This window comes from Myotis nattereri, assembly GCF_964212035.1.
Source record: "Myotis nattereri genome assembly, chromosome: 1".
Taxonomy (NCBI): Eukaryota; Metazoa; Chordata; class Mammalia; order Chiroptera; family Vespertilionidae; genus Myotis; species Myotis nattereri.
The window spans coordinates 137,870,914-137,883,260 of NC_138075.1; the positions used below are offsets into that span (position 1 = coordinate 137,870,914).

A 12,347-nucleotide genomic window follows, 5' to 3' on the forward strand; every position below is an offset into this window, starting at 1 on the left:
CAAAACAGCATGGTACTGGCATACAAATAGATATATAAATCAATGGAACAGAATGAGAGAGCCCAGTAATAAGCCCACACCTTTATAGTCAATTAATCTTTGACAAAAGAGGCAAAAACAGAAAATGGGGTAATGATAATCTATTCAATATATGGTTTTGGAAAATTGGACAGACACATGCAAAAAGTTAAACTAGACCACCTTTTACACCATACACAAGAATAAACTTAAAATGGATTAAAGACTTAAATGTTAGACTCTAAAACATAAAAATCCTAAAAGGAAACTTAGGCAGTAAAATCTCTGACATTTCTCATAGCAATATTTTTTCTAATATATCTCCTAAGGCAAGGGAAACAAAACAAAAAATAAACAAATGGTACTGCATCAGACTAAAATGTTTTTGCACAGCAAAGGAAACCATCAACAAAATGAAAAGACTATTCACTGAATGGGAGAACGTATTTGCTGACATAAAGAACTTATAAAACTCAACACCAAAAAAACAAACAATGCAATTAAAAAGTGGGCAAAGGACTCAAATAGACACTTCTCCAAAGAGGACATACAGATGGCCAATAGACATATGCAAAGATGCTCAGTGTCCCTGGTCATTAGAGAAATGCAAATTAAAACCATAATGAGATATCACCTCACACCTGTCATCAATGGCTACCATCAATAAATTAACAAGTGTTGGTGAGGATGTGGAGAAAAGGGACCCCTCAGGCACTGTTGGTGGGAATACAGATTGATTGGTGCAGCCACTGCGGAAAAGCAGTATGGAGTTATCTCAAAAAATTAAAAATGGAACTGCCTTATGACCCAGCGATTCTGCTTCTGAGAATTTATCCAAAGAAATCCAAAGCACTAATTTGAAAGTATGTATGCCATCTCTAGGTTCATTGCAGCATTATTTACAATAGCCAAGATTTGGCAGCAGCCCAAGTGTCCATCAGTAAATGAGTGGATAAGAATGCTGTGGCATATGTATACAATGGAATACTACTCGGCTGTAAAAAAGAAGGAAATATTACCCTTTGGGACAACATGGATGGACTGTGAGACTATTATGCCAAGTAAAGCCAGTCAGAGAAAGATGAGTACCATAAGATTCCACTCATGTGAAATCTAATGAACAAAATGAACTAACAAGCAAAATAGAGACAGACTCATAGATAGAGAGCAGGCTGACAGCTGTCGGGAAATGGGGGGTATTGGGAGCCTGGGTGGGGAGGGGAGGCATTGGGGAAAAAAAAGAAAGAAAAACTAATGGACACGGACAACAATGTGACTGCCAGGGGGAAGGAGGGTGGGAGAGATGGAGGAGGGTATCGCGGAGATAAATGGCATGGGAGGAGATGTTCAGGTGATGTGTTGTAGAATTGTGCACCTGAAACCTGTATAATTTTTAAAATATATTTTATTGATTTTTTACAGAGAGGAAGGGAGAGAGATAGTTAGAAACATCAATGAGAGAGAAACATTGATCAGCTGCCTCCTGCACACCCCCTAATGGAGATGTGCCCGCAACCAAGGTACATGCCCTTGACCGGAATTGAACCTGGGACCCTTCAGTCCGCAGGCTGACGCTCTATCCACTGAGCCAAACCAGTGAGGGCAGAAACCTGTATAATTTTGTTAACTATTGTCACCCAGTGAATTAAATAAAAAGGAAAAAAAATGTAAATAAAAATGCAAGTAAAACAGATTGCATGAATGTGCTTCAGGAAATAAGGTGCTGGCAGTTCTGAAACAACTAAATTTGAAGGTGTCACACTGTTTAGCTAGAACATGTTCATGAGCCAAACCACAAGTTGGAAATTCTATTCAGTTGTCATATCTGAGAGTTTCCCCTGTTTAGAAAGAAGGGGACAGAGATCAATGCTGTGTTTAAAGTGATGGCAGTAGAAGCTTATCTATTCTTGTTTTGCAGATTTGACCTCAAGAAAAGATTCTTTGAATAAGCTGCTGCCAAAAGGCAGAATAATAAGTTGATCAATGATGCCACCAATTTACAAAAGCTGCCGGTGAATTTGAATTGTCCATTGAACCATAAGGAACTGGTTTAGTGGATGGACTTAAGAGATCTGTTGTTGAACAGACTTGGGCTACATTCAAGGTGGAAAGTGATTTCATGGCACAGAGAATCCTCTGACAGGACAAGACCTGGTATCACACAGATGCAGCAAGGTGGCCTCTCCCCGGGTTGGGGAGCAGATCCTTCCCGCAGAGAAGTCAGAGGTGCAGAGAGCACACAGAGCATGAATCTTCTGGACCTCATGGTCAGTGTTGCAGCAGAAACTTTGAAGCTTTCTTGGTGGAAGGCTATTTTGTATACCAAATGGGGAATGTACCTGGAGATCTAGAAGCCCAGTAAAAGAGGAGGCTTTGTTACAGCCTTCCCCAAAACCATTCCTGGCCATACACACCAGACTCGTAAGAGAAGAGAGTACCAATAGATTCTTCCAGAGGGTGCACATCTCCACAGTTCACTGGAACACTTAGAATGATCTATTATTTCTTAGCCTGTGGAGATAATGTATTTTTTAAAATGAGTTTCAACTATAAAATGATTTCTTCCACCTTGGGACACAACACTTCTCAGAAGCTCAATTATTTTTTTGTACTTCAGGCATATTCACATACATGTAGCTGGCTATCATTTTGCTGGCCCTCATTTAGCCATTTTGAACAGAAACAGATAAGTTGAAGAATAGCCACATCCCTGAATTTCACAGGAAAAGGTGTCAAAAAAAAAAAAAAAAAGGCAAAAACATCCAGCAATTAATGTGGAAGAATTCATCCAGTAACCATCTGCTTCGGCTGCTGCAAAGTGAACTTTTCCAAAATTTTGGTAATGCTAATTTTTGCTTACAGACAAAGTTAACTGACCAAGAAGAAAAATTGCAAAACTAAAGTAGCAGCCATGCTCTATTTCTCAGAAAAGGGGGGTTATGGATGGCAAAAAAGAAGCATGGCCATACCTGTCTAGCTTTACTTAGGCTCATCTTATCTAATAAAGAGGGAATATGCTAATTGACCCTCACACCATTGCAAAGATGGCGGTGCCCACAGCCAATAAGGAGGGAATATGCTAATTGACTGCCCCACTCTCAAAGATAGCAGCGTCCACAGCCAATAAGGAAGGAATATGCTAATTGACTGCCCCGCCCTCAAAGATGGCGGTGCCCACAGCCACAAGATGGTGGTGCCCAGTTCCCTCAGCCCTGCTGGGGCAGCAGGCGTGCGGCAAGGCTGGGCCCACCCCTAGGTGGGCCTGGCTGCTTGGCATGCCTGCCTCTAGAGTCCCCCAGTCCCCTTAGCCCCTCAGCCGCCCAGGGCTGGCCCGAGGCACAGACAAGCCTCAGATAGCAGCTGCCTAGCCGCCCAGGGCAGGCCAGAGATGTAAGTAAGCCTCGGATGTTGGCTGCCCAGCTACCCAGGGCTGCCCGAAGCTCAGGTAACCAGGGCTGGTCGAGGCTTGCGCTGCCGGCAGTGACAGCAGCAGAGGTGTGATGGGGCATCGCCTTCCCCTGATTGCCGGGCACCTCCCACCCTGAGGGCTCCCAGACTGTGAGAGGGGGCAGGCCGGACTGAGGGTCCCCACTTCTAGTGCATGAATTTTCATGCACCGGGCCTCTAGAACAAATAGTACAAAAGTGAACTCTAAAAAAAATCAGTGTACTTATCATTAAGCATTTTTGGCATTTTGATAATGAAATGAAATGAAATGTAAACAAGATGTGTTAATCCAAAAAAGGCTGAAGATAATTCTTATGTGAATTCTGTATAAGTTTTACTAAAATCAAGCTTTAAAAACACTGTTCCGACAATACAAAAAAAGAATTACTATTATATACTAAACAAGTGTAGGGCACCATAACTCAAATTGTGGGCATATGTTCTAATCACATTTTGCAGCTTTATGGTTATTTGTTCTAGTGCTTTGGAAGGTAGCATAATAGCTCAGTGATCAAGGAGCACAGGGAGAGTGTGACCGGGGTCAGGCAGACCTGGGTGTGAGACCTGGCCCCACCACTGATTTACAGTGTGGTTTTGAGCCTCGTTTTCCTTCTCTGTAAAAAATAATAATGGAGCCTATCTCATTAACACTATTCAACAGGCATGGCCATTATCATTATTAATAATAAACATTAATATTTTGCTTCTGTTGTAGATGATGTTAAAAAACTGTTAAGAGAGTTAGATGTCATGAACTCTGTTATTGCGCAGCTTGCTCCGGAAGGTAAATTGGCATCCTATATGTGTTTTTAAAAATGGGGCTGGTGTACTTTTCACACTTGAATACACTACTTATTAAAACTGCCTATGAAATATCAATTGTGAATTGTCATTAAACTCTCTCAAGCCAAGATGGGCTCCAGCCAAGGTAAGATTTGTGGAACTTTGGTTTTCAGAACATGCTTGAAAGTAATGGCTGAATAGGTATTTAGCATACTCATGTCATTTATTTTTCGTATGCAGAAGAGGTAGTTATCCACGAGTTTGCTAGTCTTTGCCTAGCAAACATGTCTGCGGAGTACACCAGCAAAGTGCAAATATTTGAACACGGTGGCCTGGAGCCTCTCATCAGACTGCTGAGCAGCCCAGACCCCGATGTGAAGAAGAATTCCATTGAGTGCATTTACAACCTGGTGCAGGTAAGTTTCGTTCCTAAAATGTGTTTTGACCAAAAGTTGACTGTAGGATTTGCTTTCCTATTAAAAAGAAAAAGCCTGAAACTCGCCAGTTTTAATTAATACTTCTTAGTACTATTTAATAGTGATCATTCAGATATAAAGGACATTGAGTGTAGATTCCTTTCAGTTTTTGCGTTTTACAAGTATTTGTCTCCCATGAAAGGGCATTTTATAAATGTATTTAAATTTTAAAAGAATGGCATGGTTTACAAATTAAGGTGGGATTATACTAGATAAGATGTATCTCTTCTGAAACAGGAAATCTAATATTCCTGTTTAACTAGGTTTGACCTGGGCAGTTACTATTGACCTAACCTTGGTGATCTAAGCACAGTGGGTATGGTATACGCCCTCCTCAGGGTCCCAGGGTTTGGGGACAGGTGTACTGGTGAAAGCCTAGTGAGCTGAGGACACTCAACAGAACTCATCAGTCACAGTGGCAAGATGTGACCTCACTGTGCTGCTCTCTCTTGTAATGGAAACTGACTACCTTCTCCTCCCCAATCTGGCTTGTCCCCTGTCCCCCACCTCTGCCCCTACCTCCCAGCGCAACGTTCGCACTCTTACACCCACAGCAGGTCAGCTCCCTGACTCTATGGACATCCTTCGCTGCTTCTTTCCTCGCTCAGGTTTCTGAACAATTCCCACGCACATTTGATCAGCTTAGATCAACTGAAAATACAAAAATACCACTCTAAGTAGCTATCAGTAGAGTGTGAAAGGAAGAGATGGCAAAGCAGAGATGAGGGAGGGTCCTGGGTAAACTGTCTCTACGAATCATACAGAAAAAGAGAGACCCGGAGGACTATGCCAAAGGCAGCAAAAGCATTCATTTGTGGCCTTAGCAGTCCTTGCCCTTGGCTGGGCAGTGACTGGTTTTACCATTGCTTCTCCCTAAAAGGGCATCCTGGAAAAACAGCTCAGCTTTGTTTCCCTTTTCTGGTTACCTAAGACTTTACCTTATTCAAAAGGCCAAAATAATCCTCCAAGAGTGTGTGTGTTTTACATCCCAAGTCTCTTTCCAGCTCTTTTTGCCTTTATTTTTTAAAAAATATGTTTTTACTGATATTCGAGAGAGAGGAGGGAGAGAGATAAAGAGAGAGAACCATTGATGAGAGAGAAACATCAATTGGCTGCCTCCTGCACGCCTCCTACTGGGGACCGAGGCCAAAACCCAGCATGTGCCCCAACCAGGAACCACCGGGTGACCTCTTGTGCAGGGGACCATGCTCAATCAGCTGAGCCATACTGGCTGGGTTCCCCATATATTTTTTTTTAAATCAAACAGAAATGAAAAGACCTCCACTATTCATAACAGAAGCACTAGTTAATAATCGTGTTATTAATTTCTTAGGACTGTTGTAACAAAGTACCACACTGGGTGGCTTCAAACAATGGAGATTTATTCTCTGACAGTGCTGGACGCTGGAATTCTGAAATCAAGGTGTCAGGGGGGCGTGCTCCCCTTGTGACTCTGGGTAGAACCCTTCCTTGACTCTGCCGCTGATGATGGCATCAATCCTTGCTGTCTCTTGGGTTGCAGCTGTAGCACTGCAACCTCTCCCTCTTCCATTTCCTCTCTTTTTATAAAGACACCAGTTTTATAAGGACACCATTAAGTACCTACCCTAAGCCACTAGGGCCTTACCTTAATTATATCTGCAATGACCTTGTTCAAATAAGGTCACATTTTTTAGGAACTGAGGGTTAGGACTTCAACTTATATTTTGGGGGGATACAATTCAACCAAAAACAAAACAAAACAAACAAAAAAACCCCCACAGAAACCTCCAATTTTTATATCTGAAGGAAGCTGAATATTAACAGTTGAAGGATGGATAGAGGAAAGCTAAGCTGTAAGTGAGACCTTTTCCACTTTCAATACTTTTTTACATTTACACATTTGATTTAAAATGTCAGAGTTTGGGAGCTTTTCATGGCATTTTGTCTTGTTTTCTCCACTGTTCACTCTAACCAACCCCTTCCTACCCAACTCACACACACGAAATTACAGACAATGCAGAGCAATTTGCCTAGACTCTAATGACCCCTTGATATTATAAATGTCTTAAATAAAGGTCATGTGTCTGAACTAAACCTGATGTGAATTTGCATGCCCAGAGCCTGCAAATAGCATTGCATTTCAGAAACGATCCTTTTGAATAAAGATAATAAAGAACTGATGCCATAATTTCATCTTATCAAATACTATTTGACACAGGACAGAGAATGTGAAAAGAATTTCATTATGCATAGCTTTCATTGTAATACTATTCATGGTAATAAGAACTTGCTATGAAATAAAGAAACAATAGCTACTGCATAAGCCATAGATATGTCTATTTCCTGTTATTGACAATGCCTGCATAGTTACAAGGAATATTTTGGTGTTGTCGATTGAGGGTTTGCTTACTTTGGTTTATGAATTATTTTAGAAGGGAATCTGGAATGAAAGATTTCAAAGCTATAAGTTAGAATATTCTTTGTAAGAAAATATAAATTCTAGATTATCGAGGCTATATTTTGCTTTAAAATTTACTTATTTGATCGTTTGTATTTCATGGCAGGATTTTAAGTGTCGAGCTACACTTCCAGAACTAAATGCAATCCCTCCTATATTAGAGCTTTTTAAGTCAGAATATCCAATTATTCAGTTGTTGGCTCTCAAAACCTTAGGTGTTATTACAAATGATAAGGCGTCACGAGCAATGCTAAGAGACAATCAAGGGATGGACCACCTTATTAAGATCCTGGAAGCTAAGGTATTTAAAACATTTATTCAATTGTCTATGAGGAAATGTATCTCTCCTAAATGTTTCTATGAAATGTAATGTACAGCATTGTGATTATAGTTAATAATACTGTATTGCACATTTGAAAGTGGCTAAGAGAATAGATCTTAAAAGTTATCATCACAAGAAAAGAATTTTGTAACTATGTAAGGTGACAAATGTTAACTAAACTTGTGGTGATATTTGTAATATATTGAATCATTCTGCTGTATACCTTAAATTAATATAATGCTATATGTCAATTATACCTTAATTAAAATCTTCTGGTTAAGAAAATTTAAGGTTTTAAAGTACTGTCTATGATCTTCATGATTTCCTGAAATGGCTAGAATTCGTTTTTTAACCTTGTCTGCCGTAACTTTCTCTAGGGTAAAGCAAGATGAGTAATTTACCCCCACATTATGGAGGGTACTTTGCTTCACTCAGTCTACTGATTTGAATATTAATTATATCTAAATAATTAATATTTTTAGATTGAGAATAATGTTTGATCAAATATCTAGATACTGAGGCCTAGCCAAGTTAAAACATAAAAATTAACCATCACAAATTCACTCTTGCCAATTTGGCACCCGTACACATCTTAAATCACACTTAATTTCCAAATAAAGACAATAACATTGTCCCACTTCTGCCTAACATGTACCGATATCCTGTGTGCCACTGAAGATGCACTGACACGTCTCCCAGAAAAGGATGCAGAGTCCTTGGATGATGTTTGCTCTTCTCCTTGATATCCCATAACTTAAATACTGCGAAGTAAAATGAACAATACTTAAATACTACTAGTAGTTCTCAAGTCAGGTATCTTATGTAAGGGAATAAAAGTGGAAAGAAATTAAAGATGCTGCATATACACACATAGCCGTAACAAAATAAGGAAGAAATATTCATAACAATGATAGCCTCTTTTCTATAACTGGCTGTGCGGTCATAGTTGGTATTTGTGACTGCCTTTTTCAATACCCATCCCATATTCCCTTTGCCCTCAGCAAGGGCCTTGGCTCATCGTAGTTCTTTTCCTGGTGGAGTGACCTGAACGTTCTTCCTAAAGTGTCTGGGCCAGTTAGTAGTCTGCCGGGATTGGGTTATTGTAGCTTTCCATCTACTTTAATCACCAGGCATAATAATAATAGGAGACGCCCCAAGGGATCTCCTGTATTCCAGATATACTCTTTCTTACCTCTATTGTGGAGGAGCAATCCAATTTCTTCTTGGTGTAAGGACCAATCACCCCAGCCAGCACAGTAACTCCTTTCTTTGCCTGGTGATTTAGAGGCATAAGGAGCCCAAACTGGCCAGGCAGCAATCTTTTCTTTAGGTGTCTTCTGATAGAAGCATTTCTCTCTTTGGAGCTAAGACCTCTTGATCAGCAGAACATAAGGTCACATAGACAGCCAAAATATTTGTATGTGGGTCACTAGAGATAATAATGAGTGGTATCCCTCCCATTTCCTGAGTCCTGGGCCCATGAACCCTGACTGTGGGAGAAACAGCACCATATACTAGTACTAGATACCAGTTCAGAACTTATACAGCCTCTGGAGGACCTCACCCGAGACCTACAAGTTATTGCCACCTGGCTGCCCTGTAACTGAACCTCAAATAGGCCATTCTATCAAGTCAGCTGCTCTAGGATGATGAAGACCAGGGTGAGGCCCTTGAATTCCAGGAGTATGGGCTCAATGCCACACTTCTTTTGCTGTGAAGTAAGCTCCTTGACCAGAAGCAATGCTGTGTGGAATACCATGACGGTGACACATCTTTCTGTGTTTCTTTCACTTTAAGGATTTCCATCTTAAATCTCTAGCTCAGTTAAGGCTGCCGTTTTCCACTGCTGTGGGGATTTGGGAGATTCCTCAGGCAAGAAAGCCACGCACTCACATGCTTCTCTCTACCAGTTGGAGATTTTAAGGAATATACTTTCCTTCAGCTTCTGTCTGCTTTTTTAAAACAATTTTTCTCCAGATTTGAACATTACTTTTGGTGAAACGTATGAGCACCTTCACTTGAATACCATTACCGGAAGTTTCCAGTAATTATTTTTATCTATAAAACCCTTTGGAGTAGGGGAGATGAGAAAAGACGGGGCAAACGGTTAGGGCAGTGGTCAGCAAACTGTGGCCCCTTGAGTGTGGCTTTTCCACAAAATACCAAGTGCAGGCACGCACGTACAGTGCGATTAAAACTTCGTGGCCACACTCAAGGGGCCAAAGAGCCGCATGTGGCTCGTGAGCCGCAGTTTGCCGACCACTGGGTTAGGGTAAGTGATGTTATGTTAATAAGCAGAACTGTTTCCTTGGGCCTCTGTCCCAACAAAAGTAATTACATTATGTTCTGACTGACCGTAGTTCCTCTTGTGTAGAATTTGGAAAGTATAAATTTATTTTAGTACAACTTTCTAAAATTGTGTTTGCTTTTATTATTAGGAACTAAATGACCTTCATATAGAAGCGCTTTCAGTGATAGCCAATTGCCTTGAAGATATGGATACCATGGTGCAGATTCAACAGACAGGGGGTCTTAAGAAGCTCTTAGTATTTGCAGAAAACTCTACAATTCCTGATATTCAGAAGAATGCAGCAAAAGCTATTACTAAAGCAGCTTATGAACGTATGTCTCAATTTATGTAATCTAAGCACACATATTCCATCTGTATTCTTGATTTTGATTAGCACTAGCAAACACTAGAGTATTTGTCTGCTTTTAAATGACCATTTGAGAATAGTGCTATACTTACTATTTAAGACCAAAATTCATCTCAGTGCCAGTGAGTTAAAATAGATATTGCTTTGTCAAGGATATACTAAACTGAACATGATTTAATTATAACCCTATCTATTTTAAATGAATAAGTCCTAAATTAAGTTTTAAGTCTTTATTTTTCTTGATTTTGGAGTTATGCAGAATATGCACATTGCTTGTGATCCTGAAAACATTATTTCAATAAATCCACATTTAGAGTGATATCTATATAGTAATTTCAGATTTCAGCTGAGTCAGTGCCATGTTATAGAGCTGTGAAAAATAATATGCTCATACTATACATAACACAATTTCATTTCAGTGGCAAGCTATGTTGACATAAATCTGTAAAATATGAGAGATTAATTATATCACAAGCACCAAAGATGAAATTATAGTTTTAATTTATGTATATTTGGAGTATATGATTTAGGAAAAGATGTGACTTTATTTTTCCCCTTCCACATCATTCCTCAAATGAATGACAACAACTTTGACTAGTTTAAGTGAGTTATATTCTAAACAAATATACTCATATCTGTATATATGCCTCTGTGTATATTATGGGAAACATTTCCTTTTCAACCCATACTGGTTTTCTTCAGGCGAGGTTTTAATACAGTAAGCCAAATTTCACTGTCCAGTACATAGTCGATATAGAGTGGCTTTTGAGTTACGTTACTAGTATATGTGCCATATCTAAAGACTGGCTATAAAAAACAAGGTTTTTAATATTGGCAAAAGTTGGTTGATTCTGCATTCTGTCCGATGGAACTAGACCTTATCATATCTGGTCAGTTCTTTTTTCTATCTATTGCAGACCTTAGCTGTTTGAGACCCAAAGAGAGGGTAGTTGGAAGACAGGAAACACTTAAAATTTGTGGATATCTCAACTTCTCTTTGGATTAGTATGGCTGGGCTGTTCAAAGATTGTGTCAGCCTCTTTTGGGGTAGTGAGTTTCATGAGTTTATCACCTTCATGTGACACAGTAGGGGAAAGAACACCGCATGGAGAGTTCCTGGTGTTTCCGTTCTACTACTAGTTCCACTGCTGGCACTGCACTGGCCTCGATGTGTGACTATGAGTGAGCGACAGCTTCTCTGGGCCTCAGGGAACCTGGCTTGTTCCTGAGGGATGAGCATGTGGCAGCCTGGGATGCCGGAGGCAAAATAGGGCCTGTTCTTCCTCTGGTGGACACTGTGGGTGGGATTCTGGACAAAGCGTGCCTGCTGGGTGAAGAGTGTCTGCTACAGGCCTTCCCTGCCCATGATTAGTCAAGGAGGTGAGCGGGTGCTTCCCTCAGTGTTTTGATCGCAGTTGCTGAGGATGTCACGTCAGGTTTTCTGACAGGTCACTCAGTGGTGATGTCTGGGTCTTGCACATACTTTCTCTTGCTTGTGGGGATGGGCATCGGCCGGGTTGGGTGTCTCACACAGCCACAGAGTTCTGTCTCGTCCTCCCAGGTTTCCTGGGGCCTCTTTTTGTCTCTCTCGCTCTGATCCAGGCTCTGTTCTTCATTGAGCCTTGATTTCTGTTCAATATCCCTAGCAGTCATGTAAGAACGACACGGGTTCTGAGGATCCTGGGGAGCCAATGGTTTCTGATTCTTCTTCATCTTATTGGATCCTCGGGGCTGGGGGTGCTCAGCCCTATCTCAACGCTTCATGGGACACCTGAGGCTGATTTCCTTGTGCCCAAAGCTCCCACAGATCTTGCATTTCAACTGGGGGAGAACAGGCCCTGGGATTCTCCTCCTCTGGTCGGGGAGCCTTGTGTGCCACTGGGGCCCTCTGTGGCTGCTGCCCTTTCTGGGCCATCCAGCATCTTCAGGGCCCTCGCTATGGGTAAGGATCTGCCACACCAACTATGAGATTCAGATCTTTCTGTCTCAGCTATGGACTTGGGAATCTCCTGAAAAAATAAAATAAAATAAAAGGAAAGAGAACCATTTCAATATCACACAGAGAAACCTCCTCCTCCCCATTGTATTTTGAATGTGTTCTATATTTTGCCTACATTCTGTAAACATGTTTCTGCCAGAAATTGAATTCTTGATTGATGATGTTTTTTCCCTCCGTGAGCATGGCCTACAGAAATCGTTTAGAG

The 12,347-nt window shown here is 40.8% G+C and overlaps 1 protein-coding gene across 1 annotated transcript in view; it reads left to right on the top strand.

The window, feature by feature from the left end:
* Positions 1-12,347, top strand: part of ARMC3 (armadillo repeat containing 3) — an 88,803-nt gene that overhangs the window by 31,090 nt on the left and 45,366 nt on the right. The window contains exons 5-8 of the mRNA XM_081104012.1: positions 4,181-4,249; positions 4,489-4,664; positions 7,271-7,465; positions 9,925-10,108. Coding sequence (XP_080960138.1) covers positions 4,181-4,249; positions 4,489-4,664; positions 7,271-7,465; positions 9,925-10,108 — 624 coding nt within the window. The remainder of the gene's footprint in view (positions 1-4,180; positions 4,250-4,488; positions 4,665-7,270; positions 7,466-9,924; positions 10,109-12,347) is intronic.